Source organism: Marmota monax, unplaced genomic scaffold (assembly GCF_021218885.2).
Source record: "Marmota monax isolate L192 unplaced genomic scaffold, Marmota_monax_Labrador192_F-V1.1 WCK01_AAM20220418_F8-fsc00117, whole genome shotgun sequence".
Lineage (NCBI taxonomy): Eukaryota > Metazoa > Chordata > Mammalia > Rodentia > Sciuridae > Marmota > Marmota monax.
Genome location: NW_026693023.1, coordinates 913144 through 937798, shown reverse-complemented (window position 1 = coordinate 937798; position 24655 = coordinate 913144). Strand labels below are relative to the sequence as shown.

At 33.8% G+C, this 24655-nt stretch overlaps 1 protein-coding gene across 1 annotated transcript in view; it reads left to right on the top strand.

Annotated features, from left to right (window-relative positions):
• The window catches only part of Tex15 (testis expressed 15, meiosis and synapsis associated), a 55932-nt gene extending 35913 nt beyond the window's left edge, over positions 1-20019 (top strand). Inside the window, exons 6-8 of the mRNA XM_046453315.2 lie at positions 4873-11615; positions 15607-15665; positions 18765-20019. Of these exons, the coding sequence (XP_046309271.2) occupies positions 4873-11615; positions 15607-15665; positions 18765-20019 (8057 nt within the window). The remainder of the gene's footprint in view (positions 1-4872; positions 11616-15606; positions 15666-18764) is intronic.
• The last annotated feature ends 4636 nt before the right edge of the window (positions 20020-24655 follow it).

Genomic DNA, 24655 nt, shown 5'->3' with positions numbered 1-24655 from the left:
GAGGAGAAGAGACAGCATGCATCTCCTACCCTCCAATTTTTTTTGAATATTTTTAGTTGTAGATGGACACAATACTTTTATTTTACGTATTTATTTATTTTTATATAGTACTGAGGATTGAACCCAGGGCACACACATGCTAAGCAAGCTCTACCGCTAAGCTACAACCCCAGTCTTACCCTCCAGTTTTATAGGGGTCCCAGAGAAGTATCCAGAGAGTCCTGCCCTGGTTCCCCAGCACCCCCCACCTTTTTTTTTTTTTTTTTTTGTATCAGAGATTGAACTCGGTTCACAGCCATTTAGCCACATCCCCAGCCCTATTTTGTATTTTGTTTAGAGACAGGTCTTACTGAGTTACTTAGTGCCTCACTTAGTTGCTGAGGCTGGCCTTGAACTCATCCTCTTGCTTTGCCTCCTGAGCCACTGGGATTATAGGCGTGCCTGTAAATCATACAATACCAAGCCTGGCTCCCCACTGACTTTTGACTGACAGGAGATTTCATCACTCTAGGTCATTTTGGTCCATGGCAACTAATTCTAAGTGGAACCTCTTCTTAGAGATTTTATAGTTCAAGGGAGTGATATTTATGTCTTGAGTTCTGGGATCTGGTCTTTTTAAGAATCATATAGAGTACTCTCTTCCGGATAATTTGTGTTCCTCTTATCGGAATTATTTGGGGCCTGCATTTCTCCTGCTGATAACAGGTAGTTTGCTAAAGAATGATCCAGGCAGGGCTGCAAGTAAATTGATTCTTAGAAAAGAAAGTATGTGAGGGTCACAATAGGCCCATTTTATAGAATTATGTTCCCACAACTCTATCTGTCTGTCCCCTGCCAATCTTGCTGTGTTGCCCAGGCCTTTCTCAGACTTCTGGGCTCAAGTTATCTTTCCATCTCAGCCTCCCAAGTACCTGGAACTATAGGCATGTACCACTATGCCAGGTATGAGTTGGTTTTTGTTATTTTGTACTGCTGGGAATTTAACCTCAGTGGTAAGTGCTCTACCTCTGAATAGTATCTCCAGAACTGATTTTCGTATATTTTTCTTGTATTCTGCAATCTTGCTAAACTCGTTACTAGTTCTTTATTTTCTTTTTAGTGTTTTCCTTGGATTGTTTTTGTTTTCGTATATGAGATCATGCCATCTGTGAATATAGTTTTACTTTTTTTCTTTCCAATTTGCATGCCTTTTATTTCTTCTTTGCCTTATTTTCCTGATTAGTACCTCCAGTGAATTTTTAAGAGAAGTTAAGAAAGCAGAAATCCTGGTCTTGTTTTTGAACTCAATGGGAAAGATCCAGTCTTTTCACCAATAAGTATAGTAGTGTCACTTGTGATGTTTTTGTAGATCCTTTTTATTGTGGTGAGAAATTTTCCTTTTTTATCATGAAAGGATGTTGAATTTTGTCAACTACTTTTTGTGTGTCTTTTGGGATAAATATGATTTTTATTAAATTGATGTAATATAATGTATTATATATAATATATATTTTTATAATATATAAATATGCTAAGTATACCTTGTATTCTTAGAATAAATTATCTTTGGTCATAGTATATATAATTCATTTGATATTTGCTTGAATTGGCTTGCTGAGATTTTGTAGAGGGTTTTTGTATCCATATTCTTTTTTTAAAATTTTTTTGTAGTTGTAGATGGACAGAATGCCTTTATTTTATTTGTTAATTTTTATGCGGTGCTGAGAATCAAACCCAGTGCCTCACACATGCTAGGCAAGCGCTTTGCCACTGTGCTACAGCCCCAGCCCTGTATCCATATTCTTAAGAGATACTGATCTATAATTGAATGTCTTTGTCAGAGTAATAATGATCTCATAAAATGAGTTGGGAAGTATTCCTTATTTCTTGTTTTTTTTAAAAAGAGTTTGTGCCAATAAAATCAAAGTAAGCTTTGATGAATAGTTTCTCTTCTATGGTTGGCACAGTTAAATAATTCCCAGTGTGTGCATTGGAAAGGCATGTGTCACATTTAGATGTATACAGACTGCTTGGTGTAAAAGTTCTGGAATATAATTTTGTAGTATATATATATCAAAGGATTTACAAATAGTTTTTGTTTATTGATTTATTAATTCTAATATAAGTTTATTTTTTAACCTAAGAAAGTAAAACAAAACTGGACATTAAGAAAAATAGTTTGTAAAGAATTGATGTTAATTCTTTTTTAAAGGTTTGGTAGATTTCACTAGTGAACCACCTGAGCCTGGATTTTTCTTTTGAGGTAGTATATTGATTACTAATTGAGTTTCTTCACTTATTGTAGATCCATACAGATTTTCTGTTTCTTCTTGCATCGATTGTGGTAGTTTTTGTCATCATAGGACTTTGTTTATTTCATTCCACTTGCCTAATAATTGGCATATAGTTGTTCATAGTATTCCTTTATAGTCTTCTCCCTTCTCTTTCCCGGCCCTATCCCCCCCAAGATCAATGGTAATAGCCTCTTTTTCATTTCTGAGTCTAGTAGTTTGAGTCATCTCTCTTTTTCTTGGCTGTTTAGGTAAAGGTTGTTTTCCCCTATTGTTCTATTCCGTTTCTTTGATTTTCTAATTTTTAGTTTCTTCTCTCAGTTTGCTCTAGTTTAGTTTGCTCTTTTTCTGCTGTTTTAGGTAGAAAGTTGAAATACTAATTTTAGATCTTTTTCCTGCCAGTATTATGGATTTAACCCAAGAGCACTATACCACTGAACTACACTTCCAGTCCTTTTTATTTTTAGACACAGTCTCTCTAAATTGCCAAGGCTTACATCGAATTTGTGATCCTCCTGTCTCAGTCTCCCAAGTTTCTGGGATTCCAGGCATGGGTTGCCATACGTGAAAGATTTTTTTTTCTTAATATATAATTTATAGCTATAAACTTCCCACTAAGCACTGTTTGGGCTGTGTCCCATATGGTTTGGTATGTCATGTCTTTATTTTCATTCATCTCACAATGTTTTATAATTTTCCTTTTGATTTCTTCTTTGACACTTTATTTTTGGTACTGTGCTGTTTTCTGTATATTTTTTTATTTCCTAAATGTCTTTATTCACTTCTAATTTTATACTGTGGTGGTTGAGAATTTTTTTCCTTTTATTTTTTTTTCCTTTATTGAGTTTTGTTTTATAGCCCTAGCATATGATTTTTCCTAGAGAATGTTCTGTGTGTACTTGAGAAGAACATATACTCTGCTGCTTTTGGGTACAGTGTTCTGTCGATCACTGTTGGTTAGTTCTTTGTTCAAGTCTTCTATTTTTTTCATGATCTGCTTAGTTATTATGTCCACATTTTTCCCTCAGCTAGAAGATGTACATTGTAGACAGTAAATATGGATCCTTCTCCATTTCTATTGTGTTTATAGCTTCACACTATAAGTTCATAAAATGTATGGAACATGTTCAAAGGATGTTGCCTTTCAGAATGATAAACTTTGGGATGTAGTACCTATATTATCCAGAAAGTCAAGGCCACATGAGTTGACTGTTAAAATACACATTTGACTCTGGCATCAGACCTATACTAGCCACTAATTGCATTTGGCTATTTAAAGTAATTAAATAGAATAAAATTAGGAATTCATTCCTCAGTTGCAACAAGCACATTTCATGTGTTCAATAGACACATGTTAACTAGTGGCTATCATATTGGGTAAACAGTGCAGATAACATTTCTACTATCACAATAAATGATGCTAATAGCTCTTTTGTAATATAATTTGATTTTGTTACAGTTCCCTTATTTTTATTGAAGTTATTACATTTGTTTTTCATTTGTCATTTGGTGAAAATGAAAAAATGAGTGTAAAGTAAAAATGCCATTATTAAATTCAAAGAGAGAGAATAGTGATTGAAGTTCTACTGTTTATAACCTGTATAATCCTGAGCAAATTACTCTTAGTTTCACTTTTTCATCAATGGAATGAGAATGTTGTGAAGGATAAATGGATTAATGTATGTAAAACACTTAAAATAGTACCTGACATCTATACTGATTTTCAGTCATGCTTAAAGAGTACTTTCCTCTAAGCTGGGGTGTGGCTCAGCAGGAGAGCACTCGCCTCCCACATGGGAGACCCTGGGTTCAATCCTCAGCACCACATAAAAATAATAAATAAGTGAAATAAAGGTATTGTGTCCAACTACAACTAAAAAATAAATATTAAAAAGAATATTTTAAAAAGAGTACTTTTCCCCCAACATTATAAAAATGTTCATACATATATTCTGCTAATACTTTTATGGTTTTTATAATGAATTTTATTTTGGTATAAGGAGATACAGGGATCTGTTCTTTTTTTGTCTCACTATTCTCCCAGTTTTAAGAACTATTATCTCTTTATTTGTGATCATATTTTTACTGTAGCTTACTGTAATTAATAAAAATCACAAATGTTTACAGAATTTAGAAATCTTCAACATAGCTATCTTGTATTGTGGAAAAGAATCTTTTTGTACTTCATGGTGATGTGATTATAAATTCATAAATCTCACAAGCAAATTTCTATTATTTGTCAGAATTCAATTTTTGTAGCCAAATACTTCTTTAAATAAGGTTGCTGGACTAGGGTAGGAGTTTCATGCTTCATCATTTATACTTTATTGGTTTGGTACTCATTCTCTTATCCCTTTGGTATTTCTACTCAGAACTCATTGTAAACACTGTTAGGTTACTAGATGATCTTCTAATTAAAATCATTCATGACATAGTTTTCTTGTATTGAAAGCAAGTTGTCTGAAGGGCTGGGGTTGTGGTAGAGAACTCACCTAGCATGTGTGAGGCACTAGGTTTGATCCTCAGCACCATATAAAAAATAAATAAGTTGTCTGTAGAAATATTTTTTTGTCTTTTTCTTACTTTCTTCTTATTTTCACAGAAAGAACATGTTCTTTGAATAACTGTACAGTGGCCAAAAGAATCGGAAAAGGAAAAGATGCTACTGTCATCTTTGAACATTTCAGGAAACCTGTAGATCCATTTGTTGAAGAAAACTGTTCATGCAATGTACTAAATTCAGAGATAAATCCTTCCAACTCAAGTATTTCTAATTCCTATGGAAATATGCAAAATGGAAACATTTCTATACTTGAAGCATACAATGGAAAGACAGAAAATAATTTAGCAGAAATTAGAGACTCTTCTCAAATACATGAGCATGATTCAGGTGTGTCTTTGCCCAGTGATAATAGAGAAAGTGATAATGGTGACTTTTTGTTAAATTTGACATATCTTAAAAATATTTTAAGTGGGATTTCTGCTGCTTTCCCCTCTCACAATAATACTGGCTCAAGCACAGTTACTACTTCAAAACTCATCAAAGACCCAAGACTGATGAAGAGAGAAGAAAGCTTGGAAAAACAGAACATTACAGTTTTAAATGAGATTTTGCCATTCAAGAAGAGTATAGATTATGATAATTCAGAAATAAATCTGTCCTCTGTGCCAGCTGATTCTGTTTCCTCACCCGAAGTCACTAGTGACCATGCTATTCTTACTAATTGTTTGGATGTCTCCTGCTTCAAATTTTCTTTTGATGATTCACAGCCTCAGACTCAAAATACCGAGGACTATCATCGAACAGCACCCAATAAAATTACCATGGCAGAACAATGTAAGGACCAAGGTGATCTTTCCTTCCCAATTTATTTTTCAAATATAGTTTCAGAAGCTGAAAACCAAAAACACAGTGAGGAAAAAGCTCAGAGAGCCCAAGAGAGAAGCAACATCTCACTTTTAATTAAACAAAGCAGTGAGCCATGTAACTCTTACAAATCAGTGAGTACTTGTACAGAAGAGTCTAATAGTTACATCTCTCAGGAACCACAGTCTATTGCTCAAAAGCTAATGGAACTAAAACTGGAAAAAACGAATAAAAATTGTGTTAGCATTATGCCTGATGCTTTCCAGGAAGCAAAAGATATTTCCCAGGCCAAAGAACTACTCATTGATACAGTTATTACATCTCATGCCATTGAAACATCTCTTGACAATTCAAATTGCAACATAACTAGAGAATATATTTGTGCCCAGAGGAAAAGTGAAAGTGAACCAGTGTCATTAGAGAACATTCAGAAAGACTGCAAAGAAATGCCTCATATTGAAGATGAAGGTGAAGATCACATTCTGTTCTATAATGTACAGTTGAATAATGATTTATGCCTGAATACTAATTTCAAATGGCAAGGATATAATGATAAAGAAAATGAAAATGAGGCTGAAGAGGAAGATAGTGCTGCATCTCCAGAAAACATAGAGAATGTATATGGAGGCAAGAAGCAGGGTTTTCTTACAAATAACACTATGACAAATATAAGTGAAAGGAGAGAGAATAAAAATTACAACAAAGTAGAAATTCTGAGTTCTAAAGAATTTTCTACTACATTTAACTTGGTTCGGGAAGATAAAGATAAGTCTACACAAACTGCATTATTAGAGAGTGAAGATACCATTACAGCCATAAAACAAAGAGACATGCAGAGTACTGGAAGAAATGTAGAGCATTTGGATTCCACAGCATTTGTTGAAATTGCAGATTCTTCAGTAGGTGAAGCTTCAAATGCTACAGTAGAGGTAGCTAGTACTACTATGCCTACGTTAAGCACAAATTATGAAGCTCACCAAAGATTTGAGTTTAAGGACACATGCTTTGAGAGTCCACATTTTGGTTCATTAGTAAAACATGGCATTTCTGATTGTGAAATTGATATGGATAAAAATAAATTAAAAGACTCATTAAATCAGTCAATAAATGAGAACTCAGTTCTTCAAAGTTCAGAATTGCAAAATGAGATTGAAATAGAATCAGAACAGTTTGATACACATAGCCATGGAAATGTACTTTATGAAGAAGTTGAGGCCTCATATGAGGCTCTAATGTCTTGTATTGATTGGAAAAGTCTATTAGGAAGTGATAATGGAGAAAAGGAAATTTTGGAAAGTACCACAAAAAAGGAAAATATTGATCAGCATTGCTCTAAGAAAATTATATGTTTTTATTCCTCTACACAAAAGGAGGAGCTCCACCCAATTTTACTTCCAGATCTGCAAGTTAGAATTACTAATATATGTAAGCCAGGATTCAATCCTAATGATGATTCCCTTGTAATAAAGGATAATTCTTACAAATATATAACTAAAGCCACAAACCCAGAAATAAATGAGGAGAGGGAAGCTCCAGGATTTAAAATTTATTCCCAACCTCCTGGTGAAAATTCAGGTTATCCCTGTGAAGACATATTTGGTAATTCCCTGCCAGATTCAGGAATTACAAATGAAAATGAACTCTCCCATTCTTCTGACTTGAGTCATAACACACAAGAAAATCATAAGTCAGAAAAACAAAGCAGTGGATCTTTGTTTACTAAACCTAATATCACAATAATAAATGATAAGTGCAGATATTTCTTTTCAAAATCAAAAAAAGACTTTAATGATACTAAAAGTAAAAATGACACCAAATCAAGAATTAGAAAAAGAAAGCTACATGCATCTTTTAGGGATGAGAACATATCACATGAAATTTGTGAAAAAAAGAGGAAACTAACCAATCAAGATTCATTTGAGTGTTTCTCTTCATTATCCCAAGGACGAATTAAGATATTTTCACAGTCAGAACGACATATTAGGAGTGTCCTGGATATTCTAAATAGTGAAGCATCTTTATGTAAAAGCAAACGACTTTCCAGAACACTAGACAAAGCTGTACTTCACTTAAAAAAAGCTCATAGAAGAGTCCATACATCTTTGCAGCTTATAGCTAAAGTGGGAGAAAAAAAAAAGGGCCCATTACCAAAAGCATATGCAATAATATGCAATAGTTTCTGGGAAAGTTGTGACCTTCAAGGTTATAGTCCTGTGTCTGAAAGAAGGTATTATTCAACTAAGCATTTTTTGTCAAAAAGAAAGTATGACAAACAAGAAGAAAAAAGAACTTTGGGATTTGATGTCAATAAATCATTAGCTTATGTGTCAAAGCACAAGTCTTATAAAACAAATGGAGAAAAAATTGCAAAGTGCCATTCCAAAAAAAGAGTAGCCACCAGTGTCTCAAGAAGTCACACCACAATTCATGTGAGTGAATTTTATGATCTAGAGCAAAATCCTGAATCTCACTTGCCTCTGTTCTCCACATCCCAAAGTACAAGTCAATCAGTGTATGATAACAGTTTGAGACATTCAAGATCATCAGAACTTCAGCCCTTTTCTGGAAGAACTGAAGGTCTGCTTTACCCAGATGAGAAACTAACTAAAAAGGAAAATCAAATTGATATAAAGGTATCTAACAGTGAATATAAAAAGCTTGAGAACCATTCAGCACATAATAATACTAAGGATGTGATAAAACACAATAATTCTGATGCTAATAAAGTAATAAATGAAAGCAATTCAGTGTCTTTAAATTGCATAAAAGAGAACAACCCAAGTTATAACGCAGACAGAAATTATGAGGGGACTTGTATAGCTCACACAAAGGTGAAAACTGACATTTCAGTCTCAGACTCAAACATGAAGCACATCTACGAACAAGAAAACCTTTCATCTAGTTGTAAAAGAAATCTGGAAGTAAAAGTTTCTATAGACAAGTATACAACTCCTATTGAGAGCTGCAAACCAAACATTATTGTAGGAAACTTCCTTATGGGCCCATTAAACCTAACTTCAATAATAAACACAAAATACAGTACCCCTCAGTTGTTATCAGCCACTCCTATGATAGCAGAAGGAAAATCTTCAGAGAATTATCTGAATAAACAGAGAATTTTTGCTTTGGATTCTTCAATATCTGGTACTGTGTCACACTGTCAGCAGATATATGGTGGAATGGAGCTTCTAAACACAGAACCATGCTCTTCAAGTAATTGTTTTCTTACAGATGAGGATGAAACAAATGGTATTGGGTATTCTGAGTTGGACCTAACATCAGTCACTGAAGAAAGTAAAAGTTATGGGGAAAATATAATGAATAAACTACCTTCCAATGGAAGTTCTCTGCTCTTGAAAGATAATATAAGGTGTTCTTCAAAAAAATGTATTGCAAAGAAAGACATTCAGGCTAGAAAGAATTCTCCAGTTGAACAAGCAGAAAAAGAAGATTCCATTTACAAAAGAGGCACTACTGAAGGATTAACTGTGAAGTATAAAAATCAAAATAGCCTAAAAGAGGAACCCTCCCTCTTAAATATGAAAAAAATTAAAAGTAATTCAGTTGACTCTAATGTAAGTATTAAAAATACTGCTCCAGAGGCAGTCTCTTTGAGTAACTCAGTTTCTGGTCAGCCTAACAAAAGACAGGAGTGGGGTATCAAAGTTACTGATGACTCTCAGTCTCACTGTATTTCCAAACTAGGCATTCAAGCAATTAATTGTATTCCTTTTCTACATGCCCAGTCTGAAGCCTGTAAAGTCACTGCTTTTCAGAAGCCTATATCATACGTGAATGAATTAAATGAAAAATATTGCTCAACTAATTATACAGCTTTTATAGCAGAGCTGTCGCAAATTTTGCAGAGAGCAGATGAAGCATCATCATTGCAGATACTGGAGGAAGAAATCAAGATTTGTCGAAATATTCTCCCTTTATTTGTTGAGGCTTTTGAAAGAAAACAAGAATGTTCACTTGAACAAATCTTGATTTCAAGAGAACTGCTCGTAGAACAAAACCTGTGGAATAATTGCAAATACAAATTAAAGCCATGTGCTGTTGACACTCTGGTAGAACTTCAAATGGTGATGGAAACCATTCAATTCATTGAAAACAAGAAAAGGCTCTTAAAAGGTGAACCGACGTTCCGGAGCTTGCTTTGGTATGATGAGACATTGTACAGTGAACTACTTTGTAGGCCCCGTGGTTATCAACTGCAGTCCAATTTCTATCCTGCTTTTCAAGGAAGATTAAAATATAATGCATTCTGTGAGTTGCAGAATTACCGTAATCAGCTGTTTGCAAAAACAAAGAAAAACAATTCATACTATGTTTTCTTAAAATACAAACGACAGATTAATGAATGCGAAGCCATACTTAAGCACTGTTCTGATTGCTTTGACTTTTCTCTTTCTATTCCATTTACCTGTGGAGTTAACTGTGGAGATAGTTTAGGAGACCTAGAAACCTTAAGAAAAAGTACTTTAAAGTTGATCAGTAAATATGAAGACTCCCCTAAAGTTTATACCTTTCCTGGAAAAGAAGACCATCTGTGGATTATCATAGATTTGATCTCCTCAAAAGTTAAATTTATTAAGAGCACTGAAGCAGTAACTATTAAAATTTCTCTTTATGGTTTGGAACATATCTTTTTTGATGCTGCAAAAAATCTAGTTTGGAAAGAGAGAAGAAAATATTTCAGCAAAAAATACTTACAAAAGAATGAAGATGTGCTACTCAAAATGAATGAATGTGCTTTTTCTAAGTTGCAGGAGATACATGAAACCTTGTCTAAAGATTTAAACAGTGAATTAACTTCCAGTATTGGACTTGAAACAGATACTATGATTGCTTTCGGAAAGTCACATGATCTAGTTAGCCAAGAAAACTGTAGGTTTAACAGTACTTTGCTTTCACACCCTGGTATTTGTTATATTGGTGAAATACTGGATCAAGCTGAAATTGCAGACTTAAAAAAATTACAGGAACTTACTTTGAGATGTACCGATCACTTAGAAATTTTGAAGAAATATTTTCAGATGTTGCAAGAAGTGAACATAGATGATATTTTTATCACAGAAGAAAATGCTTTGGATGTGCTGCAAAACCCCAACCATGGGGCTATAATTTTAAAACCTGAAGCAATTGAAATATACATTGAAATTGTTATGCTGACAGAAACAGTTCACTTTCTTAAAAATTCAATGGCAAAGAAACTAGACAACCAGAGATTTCGAGGTATGCTTTGGTTTGATTTCTCACTTCTTCCTGAGCTGATATGCTGCCAAGAAAAAATGGCATCCTTTTCATTTCTTCAAGATAACTCAGATGAATGCCTTTACAATGTAATAGAGACTGCTATTTCTGAACTTAAGGAAGATCTGGATATTATCAGTAAATATAGTGAAGCTGTTAATTGCTCATATGCTCTGCATTTATTCTCAAGGGAACTTGAAGAGCTTTCAGAAATTAAAAAGCTTCTAAAGAAGTCTGAGTATTCCCTTTCCATGTATATTGACTTTGTGCCATATATAGCATCCATACATTACGGAAACACTGTGACAGAGTTAGAACACAACTATGATCAGTTTTCTACACTACTCCAAAATATAATGTCTATCCCTCAGAAAGATTTAGGGAAAATGGCCCATATTATGAAAGTCATGAAAACAATTGAGCATATGAAGATTATATGTGCTAAAAATGCTAAATTATCTACTTCCTTTTTGCTATGCCAAATGGCATATAACAGAAGGAATGCTTTTCAACTGAAGAAAGAAGAAAAAATGAATATTCATGTTGTAAAACCTGAAGAAAATACAAATAAACCCAGTCTTTCTATGAAGGTACCCTCAATTTCAGAGTGCATAATTAAAAACTTTCCAAATTCCTCTAAAAAACAACCTATCCATACAGACAAGCGTGAAGACTCCCAGGAAGAAAAGAAAAATATTACTTCCTGTTGTAAAAAACAAAAGGTATGGATGATGATTTAAAATGAAACTTCTTTATTCTTTTTGAGAACAAATCTCTTCAAGTAAACAAGTACTTTGCAAAATGGTAAATGTTAATGTTTTAAATTACTGCCTTGCAAAACAAGTTTTGCCAAATAAAATATTGGATTTATTACCTATGAAATAATTCTGTACATGAGAGATTGCCTTGCAAATGTTTCCTTTTTAAACATAAATGTTTTAAATAACATTTTATGGAAGAATGAATTTTAATGTCAGGGAAAATTCATTATTATGAATGTGTTAGTGCATGATCAAGTATTTATTCATTACCTTCTATATAACAGCCTATGACCAATGTAGTGAATATTAAAAAAATGACTAATGAAGCTTGTCTTCTTGACAGTTATCATCCAGATGGTGAAGTAGGACAGATAAATAGATGATTATTAATAAGTTATAAAAAGTCCTATATTAATACATTTTTTAATTTACATAGTTTTTATGTGCATGGTATTATTCTGAGGATTATACAAATGTTAATTTATTATTCATAAAAAGCCCTTGGGGTTTTTTTACCTTATTTAAAGGTATTTTGTTACCTTATTTAAAGATGAGGAAACTGAACACAGAAAGATTAAATAACTTTCCCATGGTCACTGAGTTAGTAAACAGAATAGACCATTTCTAAAGCCAGTCAGTCTAGCTCCAGAGCTCATTCTACCAGTTGCCCCTGCTCTACCCTCAGAGGCTTTGGGGACAGCTTTTCAAGAATTTCCTAATTCAGAAGTAAAGGAAAAGTAGGATTCTTTCTGTGCGTGCTTCAATTGTAATTATTAGTACATCCTAGTTGTAGGGGTTAATAATTTAATCATCATCTATGGTACCATCTTTATAGAAAAATGCCTAATAAACAACCAGAGCACAAATTATATGCTCAACATCAAGAGTAAAGTGAGGGGGTGGGGATATAGCTCAGTTGGTAGAGTGCTGACTTCCCGTGCACAAGGCCCTGGGTTCAATCCCCAGCACCACAAAAAAAAAAAAAAAAAAGAATAAAGTAAGGATTATAATAAAAAGGTATTGTTGATATGGAGAAGGAAAGAAAGAATAAATAAAGCTTAGCTTGTTAGAATTTATTTTATAGGAGAACACAGGCCAAATTTTGCCTTAAAGGAAAACAAATGTTATCAGGTGAAGGTAAAATGAAGAGGGTTTTTAAAATGCACAAAGTAATGTGAGCAAAAACAATGCTTATTGACATTATTTGAGAAATGAGTTTAAAATCAAGTTTGGAACAATTTAACTTATTGGTGAACAAGAGTAAAACTAAGGATGAAAAGAAGATTGTTTCACCTTTCCAAGAAATCTCCATACTGCTTTCCATATTGGCTGCACCAAGTTGCAGTCCCATTAGCAGTGTATGAGAGTGTGTCTTTTCCCCCACATCCTCACCATCATTTATTGTTGTTTGTATTCTTAATAGCTGCTATTCTGACTAGCGTGAGATGAAATCCTAGAGTAGTTTTGATTTGCATTTCTCTTAATTGCTAGAGACGTTAAACATTTTTTCATATATTTGTTGATTGTATATCATCTTCTGAGAGGTGTCTGTTCAGTTCCTTGGCCTATTTATTGATTGGGCTGGTTTTTGTTTTGTTTTGTTTTAGTGTTTATCTTTTTGAGTTCTACCCTAGAGATTAGTGCTCTATCTGATGTGCGAGTGGTAAAAATTTGCTTCCAAGATACAGGCTCTCTATTTACCTCACTGATTATGTCTTTTGCCAAGAAGCAGCTTTTTAGTTTGAGTCCATCCCATTTATTGATTATTGATTTTAATTCTTGTGCTATAGGAGTCTTATTAAGGAAGTTTGGGCCTATTCCGACATGATGGAGATTTGGGACTACTTTTTCTTCTAATAGGCACAGTGTGTCTGGTTTAATTTCTAGGTCCTTGATCCACTTTGAATTGAGTTTTGTGCATGGTGAGAGAGGGATTTAATTTCATTTTGTTGCCTATGGATTTCCAGTTTTCCCAGCACCATTTATTGAAGAGGGCTATCTTTTCTCCAATGCATGTTTTTGGCACATTTGTCTAATATAAGATAACTGTAGTTACGTGGATTAGTCTCTCTGTCCTCTATTCTGTATCATTGGTCTATAGGTCTATTTTGGTGCCAATACCATGCTGTCTTTGTTACTATTGCTCGGTAGTATAAGGTCTGGTATAGTGATGCCACCTGCTTCCCTCTTCTTGCTAAGGATTTCTTTCGCTATTCTGGGTCTCTTATTTTTCCAATTGAATTTCATGACTGCTTTTTCTATTTCTGTGAGTAATGTTATCAGAATTTTGATTGGAAATGCATTTAATCTGCATAATTCTTTTGTTAGTATGGTAATTTTTGATCCAGTTATCCCACTCCTCGGTCTATACCCAAAGAACTTAAAAACAGCATACTACAGGGACACAGCCACATCAATGCTTATAGCAGCACAATTCACAATAGCTAAACCAACCTAGAATGCCCTTCAGTAAATGAATGAATAAAGAAAACATGGTATATATACACAATGGAATATTACTCAGCAACAAAAGAGAATAAAATCATGGCATTAGCAGGTAAGTTGATGGAGTTAGGGAAAATAATACTAAGTGAAGTTAGCCAATCCCCAAAAAACAAATGCCGAATGTTATCTCTGATATAAGGATGCTGATTCATAGTGGGGTTAGGAGGCGGGAACGTGAGAGGATTAGATGAACTAATTAGATGAACTTTTTTTTTACCTCATGGGGGCAAAAAAAGATGGTAGAATGAGGTGGATATCATTACCCTAAGTACATGTATGAAGACACAAATGGAGTGAATATACTTTATATACAGAGATATGAAAAGAATGTGCTCTGTATGTGTAGCATGAATTGTAATGCATTCTGCTGTCATATATAACAAATTAGAACCAGTTTTTAAAAATTAAACCAGTTTTTAAAAAAGATTGTTTCGGGAGCTGTACGTGTAGCTCAGTGCTAAGCATGCACAGGCCCTATAGCACCAAAAAAAAAAAGCAGTTTGAATTACATTCTGTACATGTTGAAGTGTAATATCATGGGAAGTTTTCTTCAGTGATTTAAAAGATAAGTAGATTCTGAGTATAGTTAGAAGTAGTCATTCGTCAGCCACGGTTTAGAAAAGAGTGTTGTTTCATAGAAATAGAAAAGAAAACTTATACAAGTTTGAATATCCCTTATCCAAAATACTTAGGATCAGAAGTGTTTCAGATTTGGGTTATTTTCAGGCTTTTTCGTATTTGCATCAGATCTGGAGGATGGGACCATAGTCTAAACACAAAATTAATTTATTTTCATATATACCTTATGGGTAATTTTTTACATTATTTTAAATGGATTTTGTATGTGGGACAAAGTTTCATAGTGTGGAATTTTCCACTTAGGGCATCATGTTAGCACTCAAAAAGTTTTATATCTTGGAGCATTTCAGATTTTGGATGTTTGAATTAGGGATACTGATCCTGTATTTGATAGACATTATTTTAAAAATTGATGGGGCTCAGTGACTGATTAACTAAAGAGAGAGCAGTCATAAATGGACTCCAAGATTAGTTTTAAGATATGTAGAGGTAAGAAGAATGTTGCAAATTCTTTTTTCAAAACAGTTTTTTTTAGCTGTGTACGGGAGCACACACCTGTAATCCTACCAACTTGGGAGGCTGAGGCAGGAGGATTACAAATTCAAGGCCAAGCAATTTAGTGACAAACTGTCTCAAAATGAAAAGGGCTGAGAGTGTAACTCATTGGTAGAAGGCCCCAGGATTCAATCCACAGTACCATTAAAAAAGAATGGTAAAATAATCACTCTAAGTTTTGGAGTAATCCAAATGTAAGTGATGTTTGCAAAGTCCTGAAAGAGTCACTATTTTTTGTGGGGGTGGGGAGAATTAATATTTGTATTATAGTTCATCATCACCAATGTAGATTCTTTGTATCTTGTAAACATAGGTTAGCATGAAAGATGTCACAAAAATCTACAAAGCGGAATCAGCATTCAAGAAGCCAAGGTAGGCATTGCCATCAACCATAACTAAAGACAAAACAAAATTAGGCAAATACTAAAATATAAGAATAAAACAGCTGGGCGTGGTGGTACCTGCCTATAATCCCAGCAGCTCAGGAGGCTTCTGTAGGAGGTCTAGAGTTCAAAGCCAGCTTTAGCAAAAACAAGGCACTAAGCAACTCAGTGAGACCAAGCCTGTCTCTAAGTAAAATACAAAATAAATCCAGGGATGTGCCTCAGTGGTTGAGTACCCCTGAGTTCAAACCCTGGTACCAAATAAATAAAAAAGTAAAACAATTATTTATATAACTCCATTGTGTCATATGCATAATTTAGGAGACAAGAGTAAGAAGCTAAAGAAGAAGTTTGTTTCAGATTATACATCATTTTATGTTAGTCATGAGTTTGAACTCCATTCTGTAAGTATTTAAGGCCAATGTCTTGTGAGATGTATTTTTTTAGTGATATAAATAGTAAGACTGTTTGAACACAGTTCAAAAAGGTAAGTTAGGGCTGGGGTTGTGGCTCAGAGGTAGAGCGCTTGCCTAGCATGCATGAGGCACTGGGTTCCTCAGTACCACAAAAAATAAAATTAAATTAAAATAAAGATATTGTGTCAATTTACAATTAAAAAAATAAATGTTTTTTTAAAAAAGTAAGATATCCAAAACTTAGAGTGATTATTTTACAGAAGAAGAAATAAAAATTCACATTTAATATGTATTACTTAACCAATTAATAGTTTCCTGAAATGGCATAAAGGAATAGGACAAGTATTTTTTAAAACTTGCAGATCTTACAGACCAGCCAGTTTTCACACTGGAATAGACATATAATTGCCAATTTATATCACTAAATGGGAACATTAATATAGATGGTGTCTGTCACAGACACACACTCAATATATTACACTGTTTCATAGAAGGATGTTTTTAACATTGTAAAATAGGAAGGATTAGGAATGCTGATAGGTCTGGTGGTGGTGGTGGTGGTGGTGGTGTTTTTGGTACCAGGGATTTAACCCAAGGGCCCTTAACCACTTTTTTAATATTTTATTTAGAGATAGCGGGGCTGAGGATGTGGCTCAAGTGGTAGCGCGCTCGCCTGGCATGCATGCGGCCAGGGTTCGATCCTCAGCACCACATACAAAGATGTTGTGTCCGCCGAAAACTAAAAAATAAATATTAAAAAAAAAAAAAGATAGGGTCTCACTGAGTTGCTTAGGGTCTCACTAAGTTACTAAGGCTGGCTTTGAACTCTCAGTCCTCCTGCATCAGCCTGCCAAACCAGTAGAATTACAGGCATGAGCCACCCTGCCTGGTGCTGATAGTTCTTTAAACCGAATAAATTAGGCTGAAGTTGTGGCTCAGTGGTAGAGCGCTTGCCTAGCATGCATGAGGCACTGGGTTTGATTCTCAGCACCACATATAAGCAATTAAATAAAGGTCCATCAATAACTAATAAAAAAACTAAATAAGTTATCTTTATGAAAAATGAACTACAGGGGCTGGAGTTGTGACTCAAGTGGTAGAGCACTCGCCTAGCATGTGTGAGGCACTGGGTTTGATCCTCAGCACCACATAAAATTAAAGATATTGTGTCCACCTACAATTAAAAAATAAATTTTTTAAAAAATGAACTACATTATTTATATTTTTTTCATTTTGATGTGAAGTAGCACCACTGCACTTAAAAACCATCTCGTGTTTCATTTACCTCTGAGATTTTGAAGTTGCATGTAGTTTCATTCCACCCCCCATGTTATAAGGAATAATGAGTAATACAAAATAAAAAGTAAAAATAAGCAAACTCATTTCTGTTTTACTTGATTTTGCCTCTTTAAGTATAACATTCTATTACTACATTTCTGGAGTCCTTTACTTAGCATATGATTTTCTAAAAAGGTATGTAGTGACTGAAAATTCAAAGGCAATTAGAGGGATAGCAAACCAGTATTGAAATCATCTTAGTTTTGTTTAAGTATGGGTGGTATTTACTTCTTAAAGAATCAAGCTATAGGTTGGGGATGTAGCTCAGTGGTAGGGTGTTTGCCTAGCATATGAGAGATCCTGGGTTTGATCCCCAGCACTGCAAAACAAAATCAAGCTATAATTCACATAACTGAAAAATTAATTCTTACATAAGATTGATATACAGAATGCTATCTTTATAGAAATTAGTTTCCTCTAAGAGAGTACATAAAGAAACAGACCAGACACCTGCTAATCTATAAGGCCAAGATACCATTGAAAATGTAATAAATTCAAAATTATACTTTATGGAAACTCTGTTTTTTATGCAGTTAGATGATGTCTGTTATCATTAAAAGGCCTTTTAAGGAGGTTGGGTTATAGTTTCCTGGGTAGGTATACAGATTCTAGGTCAGGGATGAATTTCTCTTGACCCTGTCGTAGGAATAATGCTCTTCCCAGCTAATTTTTTTCCTGCATGTAATTCAAAGGATTTGATAAAAGACAAAAAAACATAATTATCTTTGGGTCCTATATTAACTCTCTGATTCTAGACACACTTGGATGCTTCTCCAAGCCTGCTTAAAGCTATCTAAATTTAGGTAGAAATGCCAAGAATATTAAATTGACAAGAAATTTTAAAGATCTGTTTTTCCTTTTCTCAAAGATGGATGGAATGGGAGGAAACCTTTGTTATAACAAGAAAGGAAAGTGATCTTTTGTTGGAGAAGGAAGGGTCTAAAGCTGAGAGTTACACGAGCTGTATGTGTAGATATTTACAAGTAATGAAGATTGTCAGTGTGTTGGAAGTATATGAATTAGAAACTACACTGAACAATTGAATAATGATAGTTTCCTAATTTTGAAGTCCTGTATCAGGAAAGGTTTGAAGCACAAAATTGTTAAGTACAGTTAGGAATATATTTGAAATGGCGGAGTATTATCTTTAGTAGGAAAAGTATATAAATTCAAACCTAGTGAATAAAACTGGGAAAATAATGTTACTTATATTTTCCCAATAGAATGAGAAATGTCAGTCTTAAGAACTCTTCTGAATAAATATGCCATATTTATATTGTTAAAATTTTGTGATTGTATATTTAAAGTTGTTATTTATATGTTACACTTAATAGGACTACAAGATCTCATTGCAAAATTGAAAATGAAATAGGATCAAATTCATCAGATAATCTAAAAATAAACTATGTATCTCCAAAAATGGTTGAAATGCAAAGCTCACTTTTACCTTTCAAGACCCTACAAAACGCTTGTACATCAAGGTCAGAAAGCAAGATTGATTTAACTAATAGTTCATCTGGTACTTCAGAACACATCACCAGACAACATAAAAACTTAAATACCATAAAGAAAAGAAATATGAGTTTTAGTGTTGCTGAAACAAAAAGTGATGAGAACAAACATGCTTCTTTTGCACCTTGTGATCAAAGAAATATAGATGATACCTTTGCAGAAGATCACGACACAACAGATCCTACACAGAAATCCTGTCTTTCAAACATAAATCCAGGAACTGATGACTGTCTTGTGCCTAATGCAACAATGTTCTCAAAGCCCGTTTTCCATTTTTTGAGAGAGATCCATACCAATCTAGAAATGAATGACACAGTCCTTGAATGTCAAGATAATGAAATGTTAAATTCATCTATTAAAAATTCTACATGCATCAGTTCTCCAGAACCCACATGTATCCAGGGCAAAGTTTCTATTCTGCAAGAAAATAAAAAACATCCTGCAAAAACTGAGTCAGAGGAAAAATATATGAAGAATACATTGAAGCCCAGTATGATACCCTTTGGACAAACTGGAATTTTAACCCTTGATGTGAATCAAAGAGCAGAATACTCTCTTTCTGAACAACAAGATGAGGAGAATCCTAAAGTCCTGAATAAGAAAGGTGCCACATATTGGAATGAACTTCCACAGTCTGCATGTAACCCAATATACAATTCTTCTGAGCATTCATTTGGAGCCACCTCATATCCATACTATTCTTGGTGTGTCTATCATTATAGCAGTAGCAATGGCAATGCCATTACCCACACATACCAAGGAATAGAATCATACGAAGTATACCCACCTCCTTCTGGGATATTGACTACAGTTGCAAGTACTGTCCAAACCACACATTCTAATATTCTGTACTCTCAGTATTTTAGTTGCTTTGCTGAGCAGCCACAAGCAAATGCCTTTATGCCAGCGGATGGATATTTTCAATTCCAAAGGCCTATTTCTTATAATTTTCAGCAACCTATTTTTTCACAGTATGCTTCTCATCAGCCATTACCACAAGCTGCATACCCTTATCCTCCTAATTCAGGTGTGCTTCAAGAAGTCCCTTGGATTTATGGTGAGTTTTACAAGTTTTAATACTTGCCTCACTGAATGTTTTATTCTTAACTTTTGTACATTTATGTAAATGGAATTCACAATACACTTATATATATAGCAGTCATTTTCTGTGCAGATTTGTAGACTTATTCATTTGTCAGTTGAATTGTGTTATTGGGTGGAAATCTAGTTGTCAAAGATTAGTGACATTACCCAGTTGTTCTTTTTCTCTAATGTGTCCTTCAGTAAAATCCAACCTTGGTGAATGGTTAAGTAAGACATAGTGAAATCCATACAGTGATGCAACCATTAAAAGATTTATAAAAGTTTTTAATGCCATGATATATTTTTAAAACTGTGTATAATAATTGGAGGTAATATAGAGTTAAAAACCATGGTTGAGGCTGGGGATATGGCTCAGTTAGTTAGAGTGCTTGCCTTGCGTGCACAAGGCCCTGGGTTCAATCCCCAGCACCACCAAAAAAAATAATAATAATAATAATTAATTATTGGGCTGGGTTTGTGGCTCAGTGGTAGAGCACTTGCCTGGCATGTGTGAGGCACTAGGTTCGAGTCTTATCACCACATAAAAATAAGTAAATAAATAAAGGCCCATCAATAACTAATAAAAATATTTAAAAAGAAAAAAAATGTTGAAAAAGAAACTTAAATCAGATAAACCATCCTTCTCCTATAGGTATTTTAGTATAATACAATGATGTTAAGTGAATGGAATTAATTGAAACATAATTGGTAAAATAACATTGTAGTTTAACCTCTGGAACTTGAAAATTTTCCTCTTTAAATACTTCACTATGTAAAATATGACTAGAATATGTTTTTAATTAAATTTAAATGTGCATTTACTATAGTTGAAACAAAATTTAAAAATAATTATTCTGCAAATACAGTAATTAGGTACTAACCCAAGTATTCTCCCATTGGAGGTAAAATGTAATTTAAATAATGATAATTATCTGTAATATCTTAGGGAAATTCAAGAGAATTGTTTTGATTTTAAACAGTTTTTCCCCAAAACCCTGACTACTCTTACAGATTAATAAGTAGAAAAAAATTATTGGGAGTCCATTTGTCTGAATTGAACAAACCTCATGTTCACATTGTGTGTGTGTGTGTGTGTGTGTTGCTAAGGATCAAACCCAGGACCTCACCCATACTAGGCAAGCAATCTACCACTGATCTACATCCCCAGCCCAACATAATTATGTTTGAAACTAAGAAATCTGATCACATTAGGACTTCTGCATTGAAGTGACTACTGATTTCCTATAACCTATAGGATAAAATTCAAACACTTAAGCTTGGAATGCAGAGATGTTCACAGTCCTTCATATCCAGCCTCATTTCATACCACTTCCACTTGCACAGTCAAACTTCATTGAATTTCTTAACTATTCTCCCATTCTGTGATAACTTTTTGCATGCTCTTTCAGACTGATAGGACCTGTGGGCACTGGGCTAGTTTTATAATAATCTGTTTCTTTTCCTTCTCTCCTTGTCCCAAATAAGTTTAAACAGGACAGAAATTTTTCACCTGAGGAATCCTGTAAAGTAAGGGAGGAAGAAAAGAGGGAGAAAGTATATGACTCTGCTTTTTTCCTTCATGATTAATTTGGGATACTATTGCTGATGCTGTAAAGATGAACACCAAGCATAGTAGATGTGGCAAACATCCAAATTAAATTAGAAAACATTTCTGAAATAGAAAATGTTCTCATTGTTCAGGATTTCTTGGGTTCTTAATTGCTAAGCCACATGTAATATTACAAAAGATCAATCTGCAATCAAGTCCAGATGTGACTCTCAAAAATTTTAAGTATTGGTTGGGCATGGTGGCACACACCCTATAATTCCAGCAGCTCTGGAGGCTGAGGCAGGTGGATTACAAGTTCAAAGCCAGTCTCCTCAATTCAATGAGGCCCTAAGCAATTTAGCAAGACCCTGTCTCAGAAAATAAAAAGGGCTGGGAATGTGGTTCAGTGGTTAGGTATCCCTGGGCTTAATCATCCCCTGGTACTACAAAAAATATATGTATATATATCTAATCCCAGCTATTCAGGAGTCTGAGGCAGAAGGCTCACAAATTCAAGGTCATTCTGGTCAATTTAACAAGACACTGTCAAAAAAGAAAAGGGAGCCAGGTGCAGTGGCTCAGCCCTGTAATCCCAGTGACCTGGGTGGCTGAGGCAGAAAGATTGCAAAGTTCAAGGCCAGCCTTAGCAACTCAACAAGACCCTGTCTCAAAACAAAAACTAAAAAGGTCTGGGAATGTAGCTCAGTTGTAACATGCTTACCTAGTATGCATGAGGTCCTGGAGTCCAGTGCCTGGTCCCTGGGGGATGGAAGGGAAGCAATTATTAGCACATATTTTAGTTTTTGCGAGTGCAAATGATCCATCGATATTACCTCTCATACTTAGTGCATTCATTCTTAAAAAGATGTGAAAATCCCTTTGGTCCATTTGTCACTGATTTGCTCACAATACCTATATATTTAACACCAGAAAATGGAACTCAAAGATGATGTTTAATTGAGCCCTGTGTGCCAAGCATTGCATTTAATTTTCACAGGATACCTGAGAGAGATGCAAAGATATTGTTCTTTTACTGATGAGGAAACTACTCCTCAGAGAACGTTAACCAGCTAGTAAGAGATAGAAGGGCAGTTCAAACTCTGATGTCTTTGGGCTCTAACTTAATCTCAGGTTCTTTCTGTTATCCTATTATATATCATTAGTCTACATCATTAACTTATATCTACATCATTAACTTATAAGATCTATTTCTTCCAGCTCCATGGCAACAGGAACAGTTTCAGCCAGGACATTGAAATCAATCTGACTACTGAAATAAAGGAGATTTAACAAGTTTTCCAAAATATTTTTACTTCGTATTTTTTAATGTTTAACACTTTAAAATATGTAAATATGGTCTATTATAAAGTGCATAGTCCTTTATAAAATGTAAATACAGTAATGTATCATGTAAGGCATGGAAATTAATTTCTAACATCTGAAATCCCAAAATTATTTCCACAGAGTTGTAAAGGGAGTTAATTCCATGTTTGAGGTTAATCAGTAGTGATAAAATCTTTAAAACCAAGTTTTTGTTTCTGTTATTTTTTTAATAATTTATCGTGTTGTGGCATTTTATTGAGCTGTAAGAAATTTTTTTTCTTGAATTGGTCATCAAACCAACAATTTGATAATTCTTGACACTTTGTTCATATAATTTACAATTCTATGTTTGTGAATTCCTTTGATTTTAATATTTTATACTTGTAAAATATTCCTAAATAGAAATACTGGTTTGCATATTTCGGTGTTTCTTTGAGTAGAGATTTTTACAAATTTTATGTTGGAATGGTAGTTCGTTACATTGGAATTAATGCAATTCTGATAACTTTTTCCACAAGATTATTTATTTTGTATTTGTACTTCACAAATTTAAATGGCTCTTTAAATGATTTTGTAGCAAATAATAGGGCATGTTTATGCTTATACAGTTAGTTGAGCCATATTGCAATAATTTAAATACTGCATAAATACAGAGTTTTTAATGCTCTTGGCATAGTTTTTTTTCCAACATTCTGCAAAAGTAAACAATTTCTTAGTAATAATTATCATAGGACAGTTGAATGTAGTAACTACCATCTTGAGCAATATGTCTGCTCATACATTATTACCTTCCATGCTCAGCAGCCAGTCCTGATTTCTTTTAAGATCCTAATCAAAAAAAGCCCTCAGAAGTGAACAGACCTTTCTCAACTTTTAGTTAGCCCTAACATGTGACAAGAGATTTGCTTTAACTGAGATATCTAACAGCCAATAAAACTTCAATATTTTTTCAAACTTCTGTTAAACTTTCTATGTTATCTGGCATAGGCCTTTAAAGAGTATAATTTTGCCTTGTTCAGTGCAGAGTAACTCATTTTCAATTCAGAAAGCCACTAAGAACCCCCAAGATAAGCCCGTGTAGTCACATCAACAATAGGATGGAATTTTGAATACTTAGGATTCTCAAACAGGGATCTTTAAGAGGAGAAAGTCAAGCAGAACTGTAGCCAAAGGAAATAAGGAATTTTTTTAAATTATGTAATTAAAATAACTTTTTTTAAATTTGTCAAAATCAGAACTCCTGAACCAGATATAACTCTATCTCAGCCATTTTATTTATGTTTGGCTATGGGAAGACATCAAAAAGTTTATTATTAAAAATATTTCTACAATACAAGGTAAACCAAAAGTTAGATATTCTAGTTAAATACTCTTTAAACAACCTTCAGATTCTGTTGGTAATTGTCTTTATAATATTGGTATTTCATAGGTTTTTATAATTTCTTAACACCTCATCTAATCATTTACATTAAAAAATTTGTACTTTGACAAAATTTGAAAAACTGGAGTATTTTCTTTTTTTTACCCTTAAGTACATTGTTTTGACTTTAAAAATGAAACAAATTATAATTGATCAAACATATAAGCAAAAAAACCTTGCTTATTTGCAATTATTGTTTCTAAACTTGAAGAATTATTTGAATAAACTGGATTTCTTCTAATTTCAGAGTTCTTTTTCTTTGTGTCTCTTGAAAAGCTAATAAAAATATGAATGGTCCTTGGTTTACACACACTTACTACATGAAAAACAACCCACAA